This window comes from Nicotiana sylvestris, chromosome 7 (genome assembly GCF_000393655.2).
Source record: "Nicotiana sylvestris chromosome 7, ASM39365v2, whole genome shotgun sequence".
Classification (NCBI taxonomy): domain Eukaryota; kingdom Viridiplantae; phylum Streptophyta; class Magnoliopsida; order Solanales; family Solanaceae; genus Nicotiana; species Nicotiana sylvestris.
Window position 1 is genome coordinate 155,822,774 of NC_091063.1, and position 25,727 is coordinate 155,848,500.

General features: G+C 36.0%; 2 protein-coding genes across 2 annotated transcripts; both read left to right on the forward strand.

The window, feature by feature from the left end:
• Positions 1 to 18,219: 18,219 nt before the first annotated feature.
• Positions 18,220 to 20,413, forward strand: LOC104249598 (exocyst complex component EXO70H1-like). Its single transcript, XM_009806050.2, has one exon. It carries the CDS (start codon positions 18,352 to 18,354, stop codon positions 20,263 to 20,265), a length of 1,914 nt encoding a protein of 637 aa, XP_009804352.2. The 5' UTR covers positions 18,220 to 18,351; the 3' UTR covers positions 20,266 to 20,413.
• Positions 20,414 to 22,604: 2,191 nt separating this feature from the next.
• On the forward strand, positions 22,605 to 23,325 carry LOC138873998 (uncharacterized mitochondrial protein AtMg00810-like). The gene is made up of 2 exons (XM_070152497.1): positions 22,605 to 22,651; positions 22,710 to 23,325. The coding sequence occupies exons 1-2, from the start codon at positions 22,605 to 22,607 to the stop codon at positions 23,323 to 23,325; spliced, it is 663 nt and encodes a 220-aa protein (XP_070008598.1).
• The last annotated feature ends 2,402 nt before the right edge of the window (positions 23,326 to 25,727 follow it).

A 25,727-nucleotide genomic window follows, 5' to 3' on the forward strand; every position in this document is an offset into this window, starting at 1 on the left:
TACCCCTGTCATATTTTAAATAGTACATGTTTGTCCTCCGTTTCACTGTACGTCAATAACCCACCCTACTGTTAACAAATTTGATGGAATTGCCCCTAACCCTAATGGATGGCCAATGCGGTAGTTGACCCAGTTTATTTTTTCCATGTCAGCTGCCAATTCAGCCTAGTCTCCATTAAAAAAAATTAAAACATAAACCACCAACCCCTCCCCCTCCTGGCTCCCTACTTCTTCTTCTTCCATAAGTTCTTCATGTTTACTTCAAAATTTTCAATCCAAAAAATTAAATTGCATACCAATATCACAATAAAAAACCACAGTAGTAGGCTAACGAGCGACGTCCAAAACAACAGGGTCGCCGAAAACTTAGCAGTCGTTGGAGTTCATGTATTTTGGCCAGATTAAGAGAAAAGAAACGGCACCAAATGACATACTAGTCACATCCATTCAGATCCGACCAGATCCAAGGTTTTCGGATTGACCTTCAATGAGATGGAGTTTCCAGTGATATTCCATCATTTTGGTCACTACTTTTGTCATAACTCAAGGAGAAATAAAGATATGGGAAATAGTTGAGTGGAGACTAGGCTGACTTGGCAGCTGACATGGAAAAAATGGAATGGGTCAATGCCACATTGGCCATCCATTAGGGTTAAGGGAAATTCCATCAAGTTTGTTAACTGTAGGGTGGGTTTTGGACGTAAAGTGAAATAGAGGACAAACGTATACTATTTACAATAGTACATGGATAATAATGGCTTTTTTCCCTAGAAAATAAACCTACCTCTCGGCAGTGCAGTATTACCTTTCCACTACAAAACTGGCTCCTCTTGAAACTGGAACCGAACCATCTTTGATCTAAAACCAACATTAGCATAACAAGAAGCCAACTGATCCATACTCATAATAACATCAACTTCTACCATATCTAACTCAGGCAGTTATGCTACTATAGAACGACTATGAGCTACTACTATACAATCTCTATATACCCGTCTATCACTGTATCCCCAAAAGGTGTAGACAGCTCAAAAGGTTTTATCAACTTAGGTTCTATCCCAAACTTACTAGAAATCAATGGAGTGATATATGATAACCTGGATCATTCAATGCATATACCATCATATGAGGAGACTGATAATATAACTGTGATAACATCAGGTGATAACTCTTGATCATGTCGACCCCCTAATGCTTAAATGTGATTATGAGGATCACTCGAGCTAGATTCTCTACTTATGCCTCTACCACGACCGACTAGTGCATGTGAACCTTGCCTAGGTGGGCGTACTGATGATGATGAAGTAGCTACAGATCCCACTGGCTAAACTATACATGCACCACCTCTCATCAAATAATCTCTTATAACGTGGCCTTAATAACCACAAGTATAACAAACACCCAACCACACAAGGCACTGCCCCACATACTGCTTACCACACTGAGCATATCGTGGCAAGGGCAGCATCATCTGACTTGACTCACCCCTATACAGAGAACTAGAGGCCCTAGAACTCTAACTAGCTCTAAATATATGGAACGATCAAATCTCCTACCGGCAAACTCAGGGGGTGCACTAGCCAATGGCTAGGCTGGATACCTCGGGTACTTCTATCTCTGACCACCTCGAAACTTACCAGAAGAACAAGAAGATCTCACTTTCTTACTCTGGCCCCTATCATGCTCACGATTAGCCCTCTACTACTGCTTACGCTTCTCTACATCCTGAGTGTATGCCTGAGTACGAGAAATATCCATATCTGGATGAAGTGACACCGACATACAATCATTAAGAAGGTGTGTGTACAACCCCATCACGAACCAGTGAACCTGATCCTCCATATTAGCTACAATAGTGGGAGCATACCTAGCCAAAGAATCAAACTTAAGGTTGTACTCTCGAACACTCATATTACCCTGCCGAAGGGTCAAGAACCTATCAACTCTGGCCCATCTAAGCGTTGGTGGCAAATAATAACGAAGAAAAGCCTATGTAAACTCCTGCCATAGTGCTGGAAGGGCATCCTCACCTATAGAAAACTCCCAAGACTCGTTCCAATTAACTGCAACATCCCGAAGTTTATAGGAGGCTAGCTCAACTGTCTCAGTCATAGTGGCCTTCATTATCCTCAAAGTCCTCTGCATTCTATCGATAAATACCTGAGGGTCCTCGTTCGGATCTGCTCTAGTGAATACCAAAGGGTCCAAATTAATGAAATCGTGAACCATCGCACTAGTGGACTTATCTGCATGACCAATACCTACCTCCTGGTGCTGAACCTGTGCGGCCACTAATCGAGTCAATAGCCGAATAACATCTCTCATCTCCTAACTCGGTGCATCTGGTTGAAGAGCTAGGGGTACCGGGGCAAGCACTGGAGCTGGTTCCCCTCGGATCTCCTATGGAGCGGGCATGATATGTGAAGTTTGAGATGGAGTCTCACTCTGAGACTCTCCCCCATCTCTGGTAACTCGTGTGTCATCCCCCGACATTGGGGGCGTGGCCGGCACTCAATTGTGATAGCCTGGCCGAGCAAGCCTGCTAGATTGCCTCCTACCTAACTCATCCATAATTAAAGAAAAGATGTATTTTGTTAATTAGACAATGAAGAGTTCATGTGAACAACACCAATTCATCACTAATAGTTACTCCATTTTTAGATCTCAAAATACATACGCTTTCATAGTTTGATGTGGAACAAGTGATTCAAATATAACATTACTAGTTTGACTTTCCCAGCACCAATATACAACCCATACCATGTCTACGGAGCCTCTAATAGATACAAAGAGTACTATGATAATGCCGGTAACAAGTCTCCGAATATATCTCAAAACATAATACACAATAATAAAAGATACATGACCTCGAAATGAAGTGGGGATTACCATGTCTGCTGGGAAAAAAGGTGTACTACTATTACTGATCAATGACGTCTACTATGGAACCACCTGCATCCATTAAAGATGAAGTACTCCCAGCAAAAAGGGACGTTAGTACATATAGAATAGTACTAATATGAATGACTAAACACCCTTTCAATAGACCCATTAATAATACAAGGAAGAACAATCATATAATCAATGGCAACCTCAAACAATACCAAAACATCAAGTTAGGAGTAAGATAAGATTTCAAGTAAATTTCCATATTTTAGGTTAGGAGATCCTTAGTACCCATATACCACCGTTCCTTTAGCTTAGAGTTTGATTAGCTAAGCCGTCTCACCCCGAGACGTCCACTCACAACACCACTATGTTCGTAGCATGGCATCTGATCTTAGCCCGATCGGCTAAGACGTCTTACCACAATGTCATATGGGTCGACATCACAATCTGCTAGCAATCATCTCATGCCAATTAAGGGGAATAATCTCATCACATCAATTCATCCCAATTAAGGGGAATAATCTCATCACATCAATACGGGGATTTACCCCTCAATCACTCCTACGTCGGCACGTATTCAGGGTTAGGCTATTTCAACCTACCCTTCCTCGGTGACTAAACGATACTCCCAAAACATTTATTATACAAAGGATTTGCAGCTCAATCCATAATCTTTTGCACATCTTTTCATTTATTGGTACCAGTGGCCACAACACAATATCATTCTTGGCACGTAGGGCTATTTCATATTTCATACTCTCTTCTTTCACTTTCAAATATTATTATGGATTATCAAAAATGAGGGCATCTATAATCACGAGTTTATATACACATGTGAGTAAATAAAATTTTTTGCCATATTGAGATTTCTTGCACAATTTGGGATACTAGCTTGTAATGGAAACAGGACTTGAAATTACAACACCTTCAATACGGTCATACTTGATTTCATTTCCGGAGGGAATCATGATATGATAGGAACATTTAGAACACATTTTGAGTACATACATCCTACAACACAACACTATTTAGAATAATCAAACTTATTAGGAAGGACTCTAGACATGAGAAATAAGAACTCGAGCCAATCATAATCGCAACTTAAGAGGACATCATGGAATTCGATTCTATAAGAGAAATTTAGCCAACATACCTCGCTTGAGATTTCCTTAAACTATTATAATGTTCCGGAAATCCTAGAAACTTCAATTTATTTAGAAACATAACAAAATTAAACCATAATTAGGAAGGCATTTATAGGTTCAACTTATTTAAGCATTTTATCGAACACTAGATATGCAAATTAGGCTACAGGGCCCTAGGATGGGAATCCTTCACATCACAACTAATTCCCAAGTTCATATTTCACCCAAATTAGTTCAATAATCCCCATACCACTATTATTAGCACGTTAATGAATAAATAACAACTCTTATTCTTAAAACCTTCTTCCCCATTACCTATTCCCAACCCAAATTTCAAAATTGAAGGCTATGGCTTGAACCTTACCTCTTTGATGAAGACCTTATGAGTTTTCCTTGTTGAATTTCAAGGCTTGAGCAAGGATTGATGAAATAAGTGCTTGGGAATTTCTCCTCTCTCTCTAGAGCATTCTCCTCTCTCTAAAAGATCATATTTTCTTTTCTAAAATGGTCTTTTAAGTCTATTTATCGAAATAGGGTTAGGTTATAAAATCAGAAAATGAACCTTTCGAACTTAACTCTGTGGTCACAAAGTGCACCCCAGATCAGGTTTGTGGCCCGCAAAATGGACTACGAAATGGTTCTCCAAAACTTGGTTGGCCTGGTCCAGTCTGTAATAGATCTGCGGTTCGTAGATCAGTTATGTGACCGCAAAATGGACCGCAGAATCACCCAACAAAATTCTTCATGCTAACTCTGCGATGGAAATGCGGCCGGCGAAATGATTATGCAGTCTCATATTTGACCGCAAAACAACCTCCAAAAATTAGCCATTTTTCTGCTTCACTCTGCGGCAGATCTGTGGTTCGCGGAGTATTTCTATGATCGCATAATGGACCGGATAAATGCCATGCTCTATAATAATATTTCTTCAACTCCCCAACGTGCAGCTTCTGCGATCCTCAAACACATTAGCCTCCATAGGCATCATGAAACCTCGGGTTCTAGTAAAAACTTTCAGGGCCTTAAATCGTGGCGCTCAACTCGTAGTCTCATCAGCCACAGAATTGCCCTTCTTAGCGGTTGTGGCCTTCTTAGGCATCACTGAAAACATAACATCTCGTTAGGGAAATAAATACATATATTGCACGATTTAAGATAAGAAAGGAAGATAGCATCTTGTATGTCCTACAACCTTCTGTTTATAAGTGTGGTGTACAACACACTCTTATACAATATTCTACTAGATATGGTCTATAGAAAACCCTAGGACAGAACTGCTCTGATACTACCTTTGTCACGATCCAAACCGATGGGCCATGACGAGTTCCCAAGTCCTACCCATCGATCACCCCTAAGCATACGTCTAAGATATAAACATGAAATAGGGGTAGGTCGTGCATAACATCTATCAATAAACTGTTGAATCATGTGAATAACATACCGAGGAAACATGCCCAAAAGAAATATATATATACGGAGTACGGTAGGGCGAGCCGACAAGGCTGCTATGGACAACTATATATCAAAATAGAAGCCGACAAGGCCACACACTATCCAAATATACATGACTGTCTATAGACCTCTAATAGAGTGTACAACTGTATAAAGGATGAGACTGGGCCTCGTCATTTCAACATATGTATACAAAAGTATCGTACCTAAACCCAATAGCAGCTCTGGATCAATTGGAGCATACTAACTCTCGCTGAGCAAGGATCCTAAGAAGGGGGACCCTCAGCTTGTATGCCTGCACCTGCAGGCATGAAACACAGGCCCCCATCCAATAGGGGTATCAGTATGAATAATGTACCAAGTATGTAAGGCATAAAAATCAGTATCTAAAATACATGAAAGAAACATGGAGTGAAGGACTCAACCTATAAGTCTGAATAGCTCTGTGAATCATGAAACATTTATAATATCATGCAAATGCAGATAAATGTTATATCATGCATAGGTATATGCGTACATAACATCATCGAGCCTCTGAGGGCATCCCATCATTTCATCTCGGCCTCAGTGGGCGAAATCATCAATGTATACTAACTGATCAGGTGGTAGTGCATATATAACGTCGTAACCTTTCCACATACCCCATATACATATAATATACGTGTATATAATGTCATATGGTCATGGGTCAATATACATGTATAAATTAATGAAATGCATAAGAAGTAAGTCAATAAGATCTCTCGGGATATCATAAGATCAATATGCCTTCGGTTACGAAAAAAACTTTATCAACTTACGTATTTTCTGAGACCCATAAATAGACAATATAATAATAGGACATATGGGGAATCAAGAACATAGGCAACCCTAGTATTTTTAAGAATAGAGTCATTTGTGAAATTGAGTGTTTACTCGTTTCGTTGTATCATATGGATCATGCCAAAGGGAAAGAAGGGATAGCCTTAACATACCTTATAGAAATTTGTCCAATAACAATGCCAAATTCAGCTCACTACACCTTAATCTACAACAGTAACAGTGAAGCTATTGTCAAGCTACGAATGACCCTCTCATTTATATAACGAATGTAAGTTCGTAATAAAAACGGGCCGCATTTCCCTTGATTTTACTGCTTCCTCAAGCCTAATATAGGCGAGACAACAACACAATACAATCAGCAACTCAAAAACAACCTAACTACAATTTGGGACCTTTAATACAACAACAAGCCCAAATATACCATATCACACCCAATCAACAAGTTATCAATTAGCCTGAAATTGCAACGATGAGTGACCAGCCCACTATCCTTCCAAATGTGGCATTTCTCCATGCCCTTTATCTTTCCAAACTCCATAAATTAGCAGCAGAAGAGGCCAACACGAGTGGACTACAAAACAGTTCACTACAAGTGGAATAAATCGAACTCACGGCTTCCAGTCACCGTCACGTAGGTTCTAACTATTAGGAAATGAATTTATCAACCTTCCTTGAGATTTGAAATCTTAAATACAACAAGTAGGCGTTTCTTAACTATGAAGTACCTTCCAAAACTCAAACGACAAAGAATAAGAGAGGCGGTATAATGATACTTACATCGTAAGGATCGTTCTAATGTTATCGCTTCTTGAATTTATACCCGAGATATTAATCCTCTTTGAAACCCTTGTAGAAAGCTTAAGGATAAGTTTATAGGTCTTCTTTGTTCGTGGTCCCGGTAAAAATGAAGAAAAAAGATGACATAAGGCATACATATATATATATATATATATATATATATATATATATATATATATATACACACACACACACACTTGAAAAGTCAAAGAGGTGCTAACTTGGCACCCTAGTATTGGCACTTTTTCAGACACTTATATCTTTTTATTCGGATATCGTATGAATGAACGGTTAAGAGTATTAGAAACTAAATTCCAAGACCTTCAATTTGGTATATAATATGTCCAAAAAAGACCTCATATAACACACGAAATATGTTGCTCAAAACGCTTCGTTACAATGCAAATTCTAAGGTGATTTTTTCGCAACTTCAATCCGATTTTTCCCAAACTTTATATTTCATATCCAAACATCATATATAGTCATAATATGACTTTAGACTCATTTAAATCATTATTAACAAGTCTCATATTCATTATACGACACCTTAGAATGCACATGATGTAACCATTAAATTGGAGAACAAACTCCAATGAGAAAGGACAGAAAGGCAAAAAGAAAAGTATAATTTCAACTTAAAGAAAATCGCAGATGTAGCGCATTCTGGAAGTCTATGTTTCTAACCATAGAAAGAAAATGATATATTGTACGTTGATGCTTGAACAAGATGTAACTAGTAATTAATTCAACAATGGTCCAATGATTTCAAGTTTTAACCAGTCATTTTCTATCGTCGTGGTTTATATATGTCGTGTATCACTTTGTTTTTTCTTGCTACATGTCAACACCTACAAATTAAAGAAAGATTTCATTAAGAAATAACAACGATTACCCCTTACATTAATCAGACAGAGGTCCATCAATACTTTGCTTATTTTCAAGAGTTTTGAAAATCTAGCAAATTAGTTGAATAGTTTTCCAATGTAGTAATTCAATAGATAGTTAATTTCTTTCCTATTCATGGGTTCCCTATATATTTGAAAAAGGAAAAACAAACACAAAATGTGCTTCAACAAAGATGAAAATTTACAAAAAAACCTGTATGCGATCTCGGAATAACTAAAAAGGAAAATAAACAATGGTTATAGATCTCACCATTTAATTGCTTAGTACAACAAAAGGTAAATCGTATCCGCACCTCGTGTTTATATCAAGGTGTATCAATTTACCATGTTAAATGATTTAATGGAGTATTCTTTGAGTTGGGGTCTATCGAAAACAACCTATCTACTCCCAAGATAGGGGTAAAGTCTGCATATACATTATTTCTTCAGACCCTACTTATAAGATTATACTGGATTTATTGTTATTATTGTTATAAATAATATAATGAGGTAAAATATATGTTAGTTAACACATGGTTAAGTGAAAGAAGTCTATGACAACATACGCAACTATTAGTTTGTGTTCTAAATAGTCGGATAAGGATAAGTTTTTACGATTTGCAAGAAATGTACTTTGCTTTAGAATAATTATAAGGCATCACATTTAATTCTGTTATTATTTTCAAATCACAAAACTGCAAGTTCATATTGAGAGTGGGATTGGTTAATTGACAAAAGTACTGTAATCATAGTTAGAAGTAGTAATATAGCTGGCTAGTTAGTTATAACCATAATTAGGAAATGGTTGAAAGTCGGTTGATTATTTAATAGTGGCACGTGTATAAATAATGATACACTGTATCTGAGATAGTTAGTTGCTCATTTTCTAAATCAAATTTCGAAGCTCTCTGCTTCTTTTTCTCTCTAAGTTCGTCTCCTCTCATTCTGCATGTGTTAGGGCTCACAGAGATTGTGAGCCACAAATTAGAATTGCTTCATTTTCACATGGTATCAGAGCCCTAGTGGCCATTAATATGGGTGAAACTTTCAATCGAATCTTGATTACAATCGTAATCCGTAAGAAACATGGCGATAGAGGCAAACAATGAAGTACTAGAGAAATTTAGCCACAATCATCCTTTATTCCTAAATTTGACAAATAATTCAAGAACTGTGTTGATATCTCTGCACTTGACAGGATCATAGAACTACTCGGTATGGAGCCGTGCGATGAGAATTGCAATCCTAGGTCGCAATAAGCTAGGGCTCATCGACGGAACATGCAAAAAGGAGAAGTTTGGTTCGAATTTGACTGATCTTTGGGAGAGGTGTAATGCGATTGTATTATCATGGACAATGAAATGTGTATCAAGTCAATTTCTCAGTCGAGTGCCAGTGCAGTTTGGATTGATTTGAAGGAGAAATTTGATAAAATTGATGGATTTCGCATTTTTCAGCTTCATAAACAAATTGCTACTATGACTCGGGGAACAAATAGCACTGTTGCCTATTTCTCAAAGTTGCGTTTGCTGTGGGATGAGTTTGATGCCCTAGTTCCATCTCCGTGTGATTGTCCTAGATCTCGTGATTATGTGAAATTCATGAAAAGACAAAAGTTGCTGCAGATTTTTATGGGATTAAATGAGTCGTATGAACAAGCTCGTAGTCAAATCCTAATGATGATTCCTCTACCAACGGTAAATAAAACTTACTCAATGTTGATAGAAAGAGAAAGCCGGAGAAGCATGACAAACACCTTGGGAACATTGGATAATGTTGAGATGAATGCCTTAATGACGATTAAGGGAGGAAGGTGCAGCAAACTAAAAAGAACTTTAATGTTCAATGTGACTTTTGTTGGATGAAGGGACATACTCGTGCAGAATGCTACAAAATAATTGGAAATCCTATTGATTTCAAACCTAAGAAGAAATATGGACTAAATGCAGCTAACAATGTTGTTGTGAATGATAATAGGAAACAGGATGTACAGGGTAGCAGCTATGCTAATACAGCTGAGGGAATGATGAACTTTAAAGGGATCATGGGTTCTGGTGTTAAGTAGGGGGGATTCCTTTGAGGCATTGGGGCCAATGTGTCCTGACTGCAGTCTATATCATCAACAAATTACCATCGATAGTTTTGAATGGTAAAATTTCATATTAAGTGTTTCATAAATATAAGGCTAACTTACAGCATTTGAGGGCATTTGGGTGCCTTTATTATGCAAAAAGGATGAACATTCATGATAAGTTTGATACAAGGGCAATAGCAACTGTTTTGATGGGTTACTCGGAAGTAACAAAAGGCAATGTGTTGTTTGATCTAACTAATCATACATTTTTTAAATAGGGATGTTATTTTCAGGGAAAAGATATCTCCTTTCAAAAATAGGAGGCAATCCCAGTACCACTTGTTCTTGGAACCAGAAAATCCTGGTGACATGCCTTATGATGCAGAAGTTCCTGTTGAAGTGTAGTAGATGCATCTCCTCTACTTTCTGAAGCTATGCCAATTGTTGATCAACCATCAATAACAGCTAACCTAGACGTGCAAGAGGCTATACCAACACAGGATAATGAGTCACACATATCTGAAGAGGTTACCTTACCTTCTGCAGCACTACCTATGGAAACTTTAAGAAGATCAGAGAGAGACAAGAAAAATCCTGCGTGGACGAGTGATTATATCATAGCAAACAACAACAGTTGACTCACACATTCCATATGCCATGAAGAACTACCTCACTTATGCCAGCTGAAGCCACATTATCAGCTTTATTTAGCAGCATTCACTTTAATCTCAGAGCCAATAACCTTTTCTGAGGCTTCACAAGACCCACGCTGGGCTGAAGCATTGAGAGTAGAGATTCAGCCTCTTGAAGAAAATAAGACATGAGAAGTTGTTCAGCTACCACCAGGGAAATCTCCTATAAGGTGTAAGTGGATCTTCAAAGTCAAATACAAGCCAATGGTGATGTAGAGGGGTTCAAAGCCAGACTAGTGGCAAAAGGATACAATCAGTAGGAGAGACTCGATTATCAGGAAACTTTTTCACATATGGTAAAAATAATGACTGTAAGAGCAGTCATTTCAATCGCAGCTGCTGAAGGATGGAATCTTCACTAAATGGATGTTTACAATGCATTCTTGCAGGATGATCTTTATGAGGAAGTATATATGTAACTTCCTGAAAATTTTTCAAGCCAAGGGGAGAATAAAGGAGCAGTGTGCAGGCTTGTCAAATCCTTATAGCAGACAATGGAATGTGAAGCTCACTAAAGTATTGGTAAAGCAGGGCTTTGTGTAAAGTACTCCGAACTATTCTCTATTCACTAAAAAATAAGGAAATAACATAGTGATCATTCTAGTCTACGTGGATGACATGTTGTTGACAAGAAACAATCTGGAGCCAATTCAGGCCACCAAGGTGAACTTACGAGAAGCCTTCAAAATAAAGGATCTTGGTGAATTAAGGTACTTCTTGGGGATTGAATTCTGCAGATCACAAGAAGGTATTTTGATGAACCAAAGAAAGTAATCTTTAGAACTCATCTCGGATGAGGGGTTGAGTGCATCTAAAACAGTCAACACGCCTCTTGATAGCAACCAGAAGTTCACCAGCAAGGAACCAGATGACATAGCAGGAGAGAAAGTTATGAACCATTTGAAGATAAAAATAAGTACCAAAGATTAATTGGCAAACTTTTGTATCTAACCCTTACCAGACTTGATCTAGGCTTTGTTGTGTAGACACTCAGCCAGTTCATGCAACAACCAAAAATAATCGCACTGGGAAGCAGCACTAAGAATTCTAAGGTACATTAAAAAGGATCCAGGATTAGGCATTCTGATGAGTAGTAGAAAATGCAATAAGGTGAATGCATATTGTGATGCAGATTGGGCATCATGTCCAAATACCAGAAGATCTGTAATAGGGTTCATAATAAAGCATGGTAATTCACTAGTCTCTTGGAAATCAAAGAAATAAAACACTATATAAGACGCTCACCAGAGTCTGAGTATAGAAGCATGGCCACTACTGTATTAGAATTAGTTTGGGTAATTGGGTTGTTCAAAGAAATTGGAGCCCAAATTGAAGTACCAGTCGAGTTGCATTGTGACAGCAAGGCAGCTCTATAAGTAGCAGTAAATCCAGTATACCATGAAAGGACAGAGCATATTGAGATAGATTGCCATTTCATTCGAGAAAAAATCCAACAAGGAATGGTGAAGATAGTTCATATCAACACAAAGAACCAGATAGCACATATTCTTACAAAAGCTCTAGGGAGACCACAGCATGAATATTTGATGTCCAAGCTTGGAGCATGTCCAAGCTGGGACTTGAGGGGGAGTTTTGAGAGTGGGATTGCTTACTTGACTAAAGTACTGTAACCATAGTTAGAAGTAGTAGTATAGCTGACTAGTTAGTTATAACCATAATTAGGAAGTGGTTAAGAAAGTCGGTTGGTTATTTAATAGTGGCACGTATATAAATAATGATGCACTGTATCTAAGATAGTTAGTTGCTCATTTTCTAAATCAGATTTCAAAGCCCTCTGCTTCTTCTCCTCTCTAAGTTCGTCTCCTCTAATTCTGCATGTGTAAGGGCTCACAGAAATTGTGAACCACAAGCTAGAATTGCTTCGTTTTCACAGTTCATATCAAATATTCCACGTAGCGGGGCATTTGGACATTATTCACAATTTCAAAAAGTACAAGGTACTAATTAGTTGGCTTGAATAGTTATTTACCGAATTAAGACTAATTTTTTCGGGGGTATTATTACTTTTAGTCCCCGCCAGAAATTATTTACATCTGGTAGCCGATAAAGTATATAAAATTTGTATACTTTTTGTGTATAACATACATAATGTATATATATACAAAAAATATACAAATTTTATATATTTTTTTGACTTATTTTTACAGCGGCTATACAATGTCATTTTTCCTTTTTTTTTCAAGATTGAGATTAATGTTTCATCAAACGAAAACGATGCATGTCAATTTGTAAGATTCATAATCTACACTTGGTCAAATTTTGGAGTATCGTTTGACCTTCTCCCTACGTCAGATAAAATTTTGTTATGTGGCTCGGGAAACAATAACTTTATTTGTCAATTTTTCAAAGATACAAAGTTTCAGATTAGACGACACTATTAGTGTATAAACTCGTGCCACATTTATGCTTTCCAATTGCATCAATATTTTGTCAACGTTTCATAACGTAGAGTATCTTCCAGCTGATTTTGTTAGCTGCATATGTCACGATAAATGATTAACAACTGACAAAAACAAAGAAATAAAAAGTTATAGATACGTAGATGTTGGAATTTAACGTAATTATCAGTAATTGATTCAATAACGATCAAACTCTTTTAAGTTTTAACCATTCATTTTACAAGGGTCCTTTTCTACTAACTAATAATTGCAATGTGAATTTGTAAATACCATACTGCAACTATTACTAGAAATTAAATTAGACATTTTATGTGGACTTTAATAGCTGCAAGAGTCGCCATTGAAAAATGTGATATTTATTATATATAGTGAACTCAATCATTTTATGATATTCCTTTTATGACCGTCACTCTACAGAGGCGGAGCCAAGATTTCAAGCTTATGAGTTCGAAATTTTAATCTTCAGTTATTAGGTTCTAAATTAATAATTTATACATATTCAATGAATTTTTTCAAAACAAATACATATAGAGTTCGAACTAAAGATATTGGATTCAACCAAACACGCTCTCCGCTCTAGCTCCGCCTCTAGTCACCTAAATGAAACATTTTTTTAAGTATTATTATCACAAAAGCCGCCATTCATTTGAAGTATTCCCACGTAGGGGGAGCAATTGGACAGAATCTAGGAATTAATTAAAAAACATAAGGTACAAACCAGCTTGGATTATTCTGTACGGATTTATGACATGTAATATTTCATGGTGGAAACTGGAAAATAATCCTTATGACAAAGGTTAAAGTCTTAATCTTACATTTTTGTAAAATCTTGAAAGGATCTTTTGACCTATTGTTAGTCCATTACATATTCGATTTTCTCACCCCCTAAATAAGGAACCTTAGTACTTTAGAAGTCTGAACGAAAAATGATTCCATGTAAACAAGTGTTATGGTTTTACATTGATGTATTATGGTGAAAATAGCACGGTACAGCCAGTTTTCGGATTGGTCATTCAAAAATAGTCAGCGTTTACCAAGTCAATAAAAAATAGCTACTATTTTGCTGCAATAGAGATCGGTCCAGCATAATATACTGGAGTTCGGTGCACCTGTGTATGAACACCAGCATATTATGCGGACCGGTATACTTTGCTGGCTCCAGTATAATATACTAGAGATTGGAGCACCGGTGCTCCAAACTCCAGTATATGATGCTGGATCGGTATACTTGCTGGAACTCCAGTATATTATGCTGGAGTTCTAATGTACTTATGCTGGAACTCCATCATATTATGCTGGAGTTCCAACATACTTATCCTGGAACTCCAGCATAATATACTAGCGTATTTTTCGGGTTTTGAACAGTATTTTCGCACAGATTTATCTTTACATAAAAAGTGGCTATATTTCGATTACTTTTGAAACTGGACTATTTTTGAACGACTAGTTGTAGTCTGGCTATTTTTAAATTTCTCCCTGTATTATGTCCATAATCCACTTTTAGAAAACCCCGGAAAAATAGATGAGTTTACGTACGTACTCCTTTAGTCATTTGCAAATCAAGTCCATGGTCCATTTTTGGGTGCTTGCCCAACTAATGTCGGGTTGAGTGTAATCGAATGATTCGTTTAGTTTGCATTCATACAATGAGTTAATCAACCACTAATAACGTAGGTTACGGGTTTGAATCGTGAAAATAAGTACTAATGCTTGCATTAAAGTAAGTTGTCTACATCGCACCCTTATGACTCGTTTGGTATGAGGGATAATTAATTTTGGGATTAAATTTGAGATGAGTTTATCCCATGTTTGGTTGGGATAAAATCGTGGTATAATTAATCCCAAGATTAGTTATCCCGGGATTGTAGTATTTTTTTATCCTTAAAGGAGGTTGGGATAACTAATCCTAGGATAATTAATTCGGAAATAATTAATCATGGGATAACTTGTTTCTCAACCAAATGACCCCTTAGGAGTGTGGCCCTTCCCCAGACCTGCGTGAATGCAAGATGCTTTGCGCATCGAGCTGCCTTTGTACTATGAGTTAATCAGTCACTAATGAGGTTACGGATTCGAGCCGTGAAAGCAACCATTAATGCTTGCATTTATGGTAGGCTATCTACGTCACACCCTTTAGGAGTGTGGCATTTTCCCGAACTTACGAGAATGCGAGATGACTTTGTGTACCGGGTTGCCTTTGCACTATTAGTTAATCATCACCTGATGTTTTAATAAGTATAGCAGTTGAACTCAAAAAATTTTAAGTCTATAAATGCATGAGGAGATATGGTATTTCCTAAAATGCATCATGTTCACATTATCCTTATCTGTGAGCTAGGAATTAAGATTAAAGGGATGATCCGTGTATTTAGAATGTTCAAAGATATATTCTCCACTTGCTCTTTTTTATTTATTTATAAAGTTACAAATAGCACATTATCCTTATCTCTTTTCTTATGCTATTTTTAAACAGCAGTAAGAACATAAAATCAGCCAACTTTTCTGGAATGGAGATACCAACAACACGGTTTCAAAGACAATGAAAAGAAATTACAAGGTGCCGAATAAAGTAATACTTAAAAACTTTTCCTCTTTAGAAAAATATTTCTATGAAGATAGAGAATAGAACAATAAGAAACTTCTCATCTGAAGTTATTTAAAAAGATGTAATGTGAAAGGATTACGTTTCAAGTTGTTTCCTGAAATAAAAATAGAATGTCAATTAGATGCGTAGCATCTTTTTTCTTAATAATTAATTTTACACCTTACCAAAAGAAAATGGATCAAGAGAATTCGATTATATTCATTTTAGGTAAATATAATTATTTTATTTTAGGTAAACATATTTCTTTTAGAAGAATGATGAAAATACAAGTAACTCATCATCAAATGATTATATAAAGATCCATATAATATTTGCTTGGAGAAGGAGTTTTTTATATAGTATAAATTAGTAGTTGGTTTAATTGTTAAGTCTCTTTCGTCTAGTGAATTTTCGAAAGTGACATGTTTGATTGTGGATCGAGGTGTAATTATTTTTTACGATAGAAAATGTATTAATAATCAATTAGAAAGGTAGAAAATTGTATGATGAGATCAACTCTTAAGGACAAAGGTTAGATTTCTTTTCTCCCTTTCCAAAAATATTTACATTAACTAATAATAATAATAATAATAATAATAGAAAACGAAACCACAGAGAAAATCTCAGGAAATAACTAGAATGCTAGCTGATATGAAATGTAGTTAAAAAGATTGAGATAAGCAATTTCATATGAATATCTTGTGCTTGAACTTTCCATGACATCAAAATTTGGGGCCCACAAACCAAATAGATTAAGGTTTTGTCATTTTTCTTAAGTAATCATACTCGTAACTAGAAAAGTCAAATTAATTATGAAAAATCTTTTATTGTGTGTGGCTGCTATAATTAGCAGGTGCCAGCTCAATAATATTATTATACAATTTTCTTTTCTTAATATATCTTGCATACAATTTTCGCTCCGTTTGCTAATTACACGTATTTTTCCCTAGTCGCACCAAATAATTTTAATAAGGTATAAAGTTACGTACTCCAAATTGACATAACTAATATTCCATCCGTTTCAAATTAGATGATGTACTTTCCTTTTTAGTTTGTTCCAAAATAGATGACACATTTTTAAAATTAGAAAGTAATTCAACTTTAAATTCTTCATTTTATCCATTTTACTCTTAATGTGAAGGTTCTATAACTACACAAATATCATGGTCCCACAAAGCTATAACCCTTAAGCTTTTAAGGCTATAAATTTCTAAAATCTTCTTCTTTTTTCTTAAACTCCTTGTGAAATCAAACTAAATTATCTAAATTGAAACAGTGAAAATATAATATTTGAGACAAATCATTCTCACTTCAACAAAATATTGGAAAGACGATGCTGAAAATAAGGAAGCAAATTTTAATCATAATGACACATTCGAAAGTCGTGCCGTGCTTGAGAATTCATGCAAAATAACCCCAAAGTAAATTTAATATTTTTTACGAGAATTGTTTCGTTGAAAAAAAAACTTAATCATTCTCTCTTCATTTTTATACCCCCCCCCCCCACCCACATCGGCCCTTCTTCTTATTCCATTTGTGTTTCTTATATTTAAAAATATAATGACAAAAAAGAAAAAAAACCTATATACATTAATTCGCTTACTAAATAGTACATTGACCAATATAATGGTACATTGACCAATATTTATAGTGAAAAAAACCTATATACATTAATTCGCTTACTAAATAGTATTTTTTTAGAAATTCAGAAACTATAGAAAAAAAATAGTCTTAGAGCTGAGAGCAACACTTCTCATATAGAAAGATGAAATAAGACATTTACACATGTTAGTGGGAATTTATTGTGAGACTATTAAAAAGACAAATATTTCGGGACGAATATAAGAAAGGAGAGTTATTTTATCTCACGTGTAAAAACTATTTTAAGTTCAATGCATTGACAGTATAAAAATATAAAATTGAATATCAAGCCATGTTATCAATTCCCGAGTAAACCATAGCTATATATTTCTTTGAGTTATAAATATTTAATTTAATTTAATCATGTGCAGTATAAATACTCTAATATATGACACGTGTGTACATATATCTCGCAGGGATTTATTTTTTAATGTATATCTCACATAGATGACTAGAAAATATAATGTCAAAATATACTACTCCTTTTCTTTTTTTAAAAATATATTATAAGTTGAGGTAATTTCTAGAATCGTTCCAATTTCTTAAACTTAAATACAATGAATTGGGACATAACTCACAATAAACAACACAAAAACTATAACTCTGATTATGAATATTCAAACTCCTTGTTATTCAAGGAACGTGTGTGAATTACACTTTTTAATTTGAATAAAATAATTTACTTAACAAGAATAATTCAAACTCCTCACCAAACGTGTAAGCCATGTCATGCGTGAGAGTCAAATGCTCCTGGTGCGTGTATTGCTGACTCTCATACTCTCAAAAGTCCAATACTACTACGCGCCTTACTTTTACCTCTATATATATATCCCCTCAACCGCCATGAAAATCCATATCAAAGCTTCAATCAAATAACTGTACTCCTTTTTCTTCATCCAAAAACCTCAAAACACTGAAAATTTTGAAATAATTTCTGTAAATTGAAGACGATGCCGAGAAAAGGAATGAGAACTCTTAATTGGTTTTCTCCTAAACATTCAACAACTGATAGTACTTCTCCATCTACTTCTCAATTCTCTTCCCCTTCACGTTTCGGATTTTCGCCTTCTCGGCCGAGTTTTTCAGAAGCGGTGATTGATCGTACACTGGAAATGGCGGAGCCGATGATCATGAAGTGGGACCCAGACACCACTACTTTCGCCAAAGTGACTTCTCTGTTCTATGAGAATAGAAGAGAAGCCAAGGATTTTATCAAGTGTGTGCATAATCTACAAAAGGCTATGCACTTTCATTCAACTGAGAATTCGAGATCCGATAAGCTTGTTCGCGCTCAATCTCTAATGCAAATCGCAATGAAACGACTACAAAAGGAATTTTACCAGATTCTATCAATAAACAGAGCTCATTTGGATCCTGAATCTATTTCCACCGTCTCTTCCCGTACTTCGACTCGATCGAGTATTTCTGATTTCGACGTTGAGGATGACGATGATCGTGTAATTGGCGGTGAGTCTGTTTCTGTAGTTGAGGATTTCTCTAATATTGTAATGGCGGATTTGCGATTGATAGCGGAATGCATGATCTCTTCTGGATATGCAAAAGAGTGCTTGACGATTTACAAAGTTATACGTAAATCGATCATTGACGAAGGCATTTATAGACTCGGAGTTGAGAAATTGAGTTCTTCAAAAGTTCATAAAATGGATTGGGAAGTTGTGGATATGAGGATCAAGGATTGGCTTAACGCTGTTGATGTAGCTATGAAAACGTTATTCAACGGAGAGAGAATTCTCTGTGATCATGTCTTTGCATCCGACGATGCAATAAGAGAGTCGTGTTTTACTGAAATTTCAAAAGATGGTGCCATGATTCTGTTTAGTTTCCCGGAAAATGTAGCAAAATATAGCAAGAAGTCGCCGGAAAAAGTGTTCCGTTTGCTCGATATGTACACCGCCATCGCCGAACACTGGCCGGAGATTGAAGCTATATTCTCTTTCGATTCAGAATCTGCTATTCGATCTCAGGCGGTGACATCACTCGTCAAGCTTGGCGAGTGTATAAGGACGGCGTTGGTTGAGTTTGAAACTGCTCTACAAAAGGAATCCTCAAAGACGACGGTTGCCGGAGGTGGAATCCATCCTCTCACCATTGACGCAATGAATTACATAATTCTACTCGCTGATTACAGCAACGTACTCTCCGACATCCTCGCCGAAGCTCCTCCTCCGGCAAAAGCTTCGTTGCCTGAATCATTTTTCAGCATTGTGGATTCTGATGCGTCTCCGGCACCGGCGATCTCACTCCGATTCGCTTGGTTGATTCTCCTTCTTCTCTGTAAACTCGACGGCAAAGCGAAACACTACAAAGACGTATCCCTTGCTTACCTCTTCTTAGCCAACAATCTCCAATACGTCGTCCTAAAAGTCCGCTCATCGAATCTCAAGTACTTGTTAGGTGAAAATTGGATATCAAAACAGGAGGGAAAAATCAAACAGTTTGCATCAAACTATGAACGGCTAGGATGGATCCACGTCATTGAATCCCTCCCACGAGAGCCAAATGCTACAATGACTCCCCAACAAGTGAAGGAGATTTTCAAAAAATTTAATTCGTCGTTTGAGCAAGCTCACCGGAAGCAATCTATGTGTGTCGTACCCAACAGGAAGCTACGTGACTATTTGAAAGTGTCAATAGCAAGGAAAATACTTCCGGTGTATCGGGACTTCTACAATACAAATAAACATATGATGGCAAGAGAGAGACATTCGAGTCACGTGATCAGATTTTCCCCTGAGGATGTAGGGCATTACTTGTCCGATTTATTTTTTGGACCAATTGAATCGGAAAGTTCCTCATCGGTTGAGTCTTCTCCATCACGTACCACACCATCAAGATTGCGGTGAAGAGAAATAAATAGTTAAACTTTTCTTCTTGTTATGTCGTGTAATTATGTATAGCATGAAGATCATATTAAAATGTGTATAAATTGTACAATATTTTTTGGCGTGTTTAAAGAAAGCAGTAAATAATCTATATTGGTTTATTCCCCTATTTCTTCACACACGAGTTACAATATGGGAGTTGTTATGGAGATACGTAGGCGCTCAATGTGTGTGAGTATCAGTAGATTTGAGTTAATTTTCGAATTGAATTAGACACAAGATCCAACCTTATTCACATGATATTAGAAATAGACTCATTCCTATGCTTAGGAGTAAATTTTATAAATGGTCATATAATTATAATTTTTTTTCACCAAAATCATGTAATTATATTTTCTCACACAAAAATCAGAAAATTTTTACTTATTTACACAAAAATCACAATGATCGGAAAACACAACTTTCCGGTAGTTTTTTCTTATTCCACGTCTTTTCACTTTTATTTATAATTTAATAAATAATAATTCAAATTAAAATATGAATGACACAATCACACCCAACTCGACCCAATCAAACCAATACCCATATACATAAATTAAAATAATACTAAAAGTGAATCATTCTCTGAAAATACATGATACTTGTATTTTTTATTTTTCTGTTTCCATACCTTTTGTTTCCTTTCCTTTTTTTGTTGTTAGAATCTCATGCAAAATACTCCAATGTATATATATATATAATTGTATGACTTTTTCAAAAAATAAAATGTATGAATAATCAGAGAGCTCTTGATATAATGAAAAATATATACATATAAAAGAAGCATTGTATATTTTAAAGGAAGGATTCAACTTTAGTATTATTTTAGTTTATGTATATGGGTATTGGGTTGGTTCGTTCCTATTTTAATTTTCTTATTATTTATTAGACTGAGAATAAAAAATAAAAATGTGGAATAAAAATTTAGCACCGAAAAGTTGTATTTTTGGTTACTATGATTTTTATGTGAGTTAGTGGAAGTTTTATGATTTTTATGCGAGAAAACATAATTATATTATTTTGTTGAGAAGAAGTCATAGTTATATGAGCATTTGTGAAATTTACCCATATGCCTAGTTTTGCGTGATGTATTGTTTCCTTACATATATATTGAACAATTTTCATTTTATGAGTTAATTGTTAACTGTTGGAGTTGAATTGGACCTAAAATTGATCCCTTTATTCACATTTAAAATTGGAGAACGAACTCTAATGAGAAAGGACAGAAAGACAAAAAGAAAAGTACAATTTCATTTTCAAGAAAAGTACATTCAGGAAATCTATGTTGTCTAATCACAGAAAGAAAAATGATACATTGTACGTTGATGCATGAACTAAATGTAGCCACTAATTAATTCAACAATGGTCCAATACTTTTAAGTTTTAACATGTCATTTTCTATCGTCCTGGTTTATATTTCGTAATTCGTATATGACTTTGCAGTTTTTTCTTGCTAAAGGTCAACACCTCCAAATTAATCAGACAGAGGTCCATTGATACTTGCTTATTTTCAAGAGTTTTGAAAATCTAGCAAATCAGTTGAATAATTTTCCAATGTAGTGATTCAATGAATAGTCGGGCCTCTCCATAATAGTATTCACATATAACAGTCATTTACTATAAAAATCAAATTTTCTTGAAACCGATCTTTTATGCTATGTTATAACATATGTCATCTATAACAACACTTTACTATAGCATCCACAAAATGTCAAAACAAATACCACTGTTATTGGTTCTCGCATTTCTGTGCCCAAAAAGGATGGGCAAGTTCGGTTTGAGTGTTCATCGATCGGGTGGATCTGTATGCTTCAGAACAGCGAGACGAGGTGTAGTGCAGTATGGTCAGTGCATCTGTTTTGGGTACAGAGGGCCACGGGTACGAATCATGTCACCTTGATGTGGCAGCCTTCTCCGTGGTTGGACAATAAGGCAAACAGCGCAAAGCATAAAGTAGAGAGGATTGACTATAATATATATATATATATATATATATATATATATATATATATATATATATATATAAACACAAAATGTCCTTCAACAAAGGTGAAAATGTACACAAAAAAAAAAACTTGTATTCAATCGCGGAAAGGTTCTTTTTTAGGGTGGGGTGTTGAAGCCATATGGCATCGCTAAAATAATTAAAAGGAAAGATTAAAAATAGTTATTAATTAGTTCTCATAATTTAATTGTTTAGTGAAAAAAGATAAATCGTACATGTACCTAATGTTTACATCAAACTGTATTCATTTACTATGTTAAATGATTTAATAAAGTAAAAATATATGTTAATTAAACTTGGTTAAGTGAAAACGTCCATGACAAAATACATGCAACTATTAGTTCGTGCATTCTTTGTTAGCAGGTGCACTTAGTTTCAAGGGATATTCAGCTTCTCTAAATGACTATTCTTTATTTTTTAGATACAATGAAGATCGCACCTCTATTTTAGTAGTTTACGTGAATGATATTCTACTTACAGGGAATGACTTTGCAGAAATCAATCATATTACTCATTTTCTTAATTCAGAGTTTAAAGTCAAAAACTTGGGGGATATTCACTATTTTTTGTGCATGGAAATTATTAGAGAGCCACAAGGTTTCATCATCAATCAGCGGAAGTTTACCTTAGAATTGTTGGAGAAATTTGGTTGTTCAGGAGTTCTTGTATCTTCACCATTGGATCCTTCTTCCAAATTGTATCTTGACTTGTCACCCCCATTAGCTGACCCTACTATCTATTGCCGCCTTGTTGGTAAGCTTAATTACCTCACAAACACTCGCCCAGACATCTGCTTTGTTGTGCTCACTCTAAGCCAATACATGCAAAAGCCCCAATTTTTGCATCTTTCTGCTGGGATGCGTGTTTTGAGGTATTTGAATACCGATCCAGCACAAGGCATCCTTCTATCTGCAAATCCCTCTCTTTATTTGCTTGCTTTTTGCGATGCCGATTGGGCTACTTGCAAGACTTCTCGCCGCTCTTTCAGTGGTTTCTTCATCACTCTAGGAGGAGCTCCAATCTCATGGAAATCGTAAAAGCAAGTATCGATTTCACTATCCTCCGCTGAGGCAGAATATCGCTCTATGAGGCGTGTCACTGCAGAGATAACTTGGCTAGTTCGTCTCCTCATTGATCTCTCTGTTCCTCCTACTTTGCCGGTCACAGTCCACTCAGACAGTCAAGCGGCCATTTACATTGCTTGAAATCCAGTTTTCCACGAAAGAACGAAGCATGTTGAACTGGATTGCCACTTCGTCTGGCAACAGTACCTCTCAGGTTTAATCACTCTCTCTTTTATTCCCTCGAAACTTTAGCTCGCGGATCTCTTTACCAAGCCCCTCACTGGGGTTTCTCACCATCAGATTTTGCCCAAGTTGGGGGTTTTCTATTCACCCTCCAACTTGAGGGGGATGTTAAGATGAAACTCCATAATAACTTGCAAGAACAAGAAGCAGAAACGAAGAAGATGAAAGAGATTTCATCTTGTACAGAAATGAAGAAGAAGACGGATTTCAGACATAGCAAAAGGACTTCGGAGTCTTCTAGATAAATGTCATTCTTTTATCTATTTTATTTTGCTCATTTGACTTTACACGTACAAACATCTCAGCCCTTGAAGCTATTCAATCTGAGCCATTGATATGGCAAATCCAGTTGTACATAAGAGGGTATAACAGCACATGTTAGGGAATATTTTAATTTTTCTATTATAGCATTAGGGAATAGGAAATGAACAAGTGTACAACACTATCTTATTTTACATTTCTTTTAGCTAGATTACTTTTATAAAGAAAAACAAGACACTATGAATACAACATCAGAAAATTTCTACAATTCTATTCTTCAATTCTTTCATGGTATCAGAGCGATACTAGCTCGATCCTTCAATCTTTCAAATTTAATCTTCTTCTTCTTCTAATCTTCATCCATGACTGGAACAGAAGCTACCCTAACCATCACTGCTACTGGTTCATCCAGCCAAATGAAAAACCTTGACTCCAACCATCCGTACTTTCTTCATTCTTCAAATTCACCTGGGATGAGTCTTGTCAATTTGCCCTTTAATGGGAAAGGTTTCCCAGGTTGGAGGAGATCCATTCTCATTGCTCTTTCAGCCAAGAACAAACTTGGATTCATCAATGGGATTTGTGAAGAACCTAAGCCTAACTTAGCAGATCATCCTCTGTGGAGCAGAGCTAATGATATGGTGACTTCATGTCTGCTCAATTCCCTGCCAAAAGACATAGGGGACAGTGTTAACTATTCCAAAACAACAAGAAATTTATGAAACAGTCTAGAACATAGATTTAGCCAATCAAATGGGGCCAAACTATATCAATTGCAAAAGGAAATTTCAACATCAGTCCAAGAAAATAACAGCATTTCAAGCTATTTCACTACGCTCAAGAAGCTATGGGATGAAATGGACTCTCTAAGCTCTCATCTAAAATTGCTCCTGTGATTGTGCATATGGTGGAAAGGCTAAAGTCGCTAAGTTTCTAGAGGATCAAAGGATCCTGCAGTTTCTCATGGGGCTCAATGATATATATGCTTAGGCTAGTGGAAACATTCTCATGATGAGTCCACTCCCTAGCATGGCTTTGCATATTCATTGCTCTTACAAGATGAGAACCAGAGAGAGGCCTTTGTGAATATGGTCAGTCCTCAACTAAACTCAGATGCATCTTCATTTATAGTTGTTGGACAAGGAAAGAGTGGACTAAGGTACAACAATCAAGGACAAAGGGGATGGAATTCTTCATCAAAATTTGGAAACAATCAGCAGTAAAAGAGCAAAGCTAAGAAGGGAAAATATAACCCAAATGTGATTTGTACTCATTTCATGAGAACAGGACATGTTAGGGCAGATTGTTACAGGCTAATTGGATTCCCAAATGATTTTTAGTTTACCAAAACCAATAATTATCAGCCCACAGCAAAAGGAAATGCATTAATGGGAGGAAAGGAAAATGAAACCAACTCAAATCCTAACAATGAAGGGGTAGTAGGAAGTTAGAATCAATCTTTTAGCAGGGAACATATTTCAGAACTAGTTAACATAATCAGACAGGTTCAAGTTGGTAATGCAGGAAATACAGGATCTGAAATCAATGCAAATGCAGTTGTTGGTACTATTATTAAGTATTCAAGAACATGTTTGGCAGTTTTTAACACTAAAACTTGGATCATTGATTCAGGGGCATCTGAGCATAAGTGTTTTGATTCAAGTTCCTTTTTAGAATTGTCTCCTCTTCCTATACATGTTCATATTAGCTTGCCTAATTCTTTTCAATTATATGTCACACACATAGGAAAGGTTTCCATTCAAAATGACATGATTCTTGAAAAAGTCCTTTATGCTCTATCTTTTAAGTATAACTTACTATCAGTTCATAAATTGTGCATTCAGTTCAAATGTTCTTTTAATTTGACATCT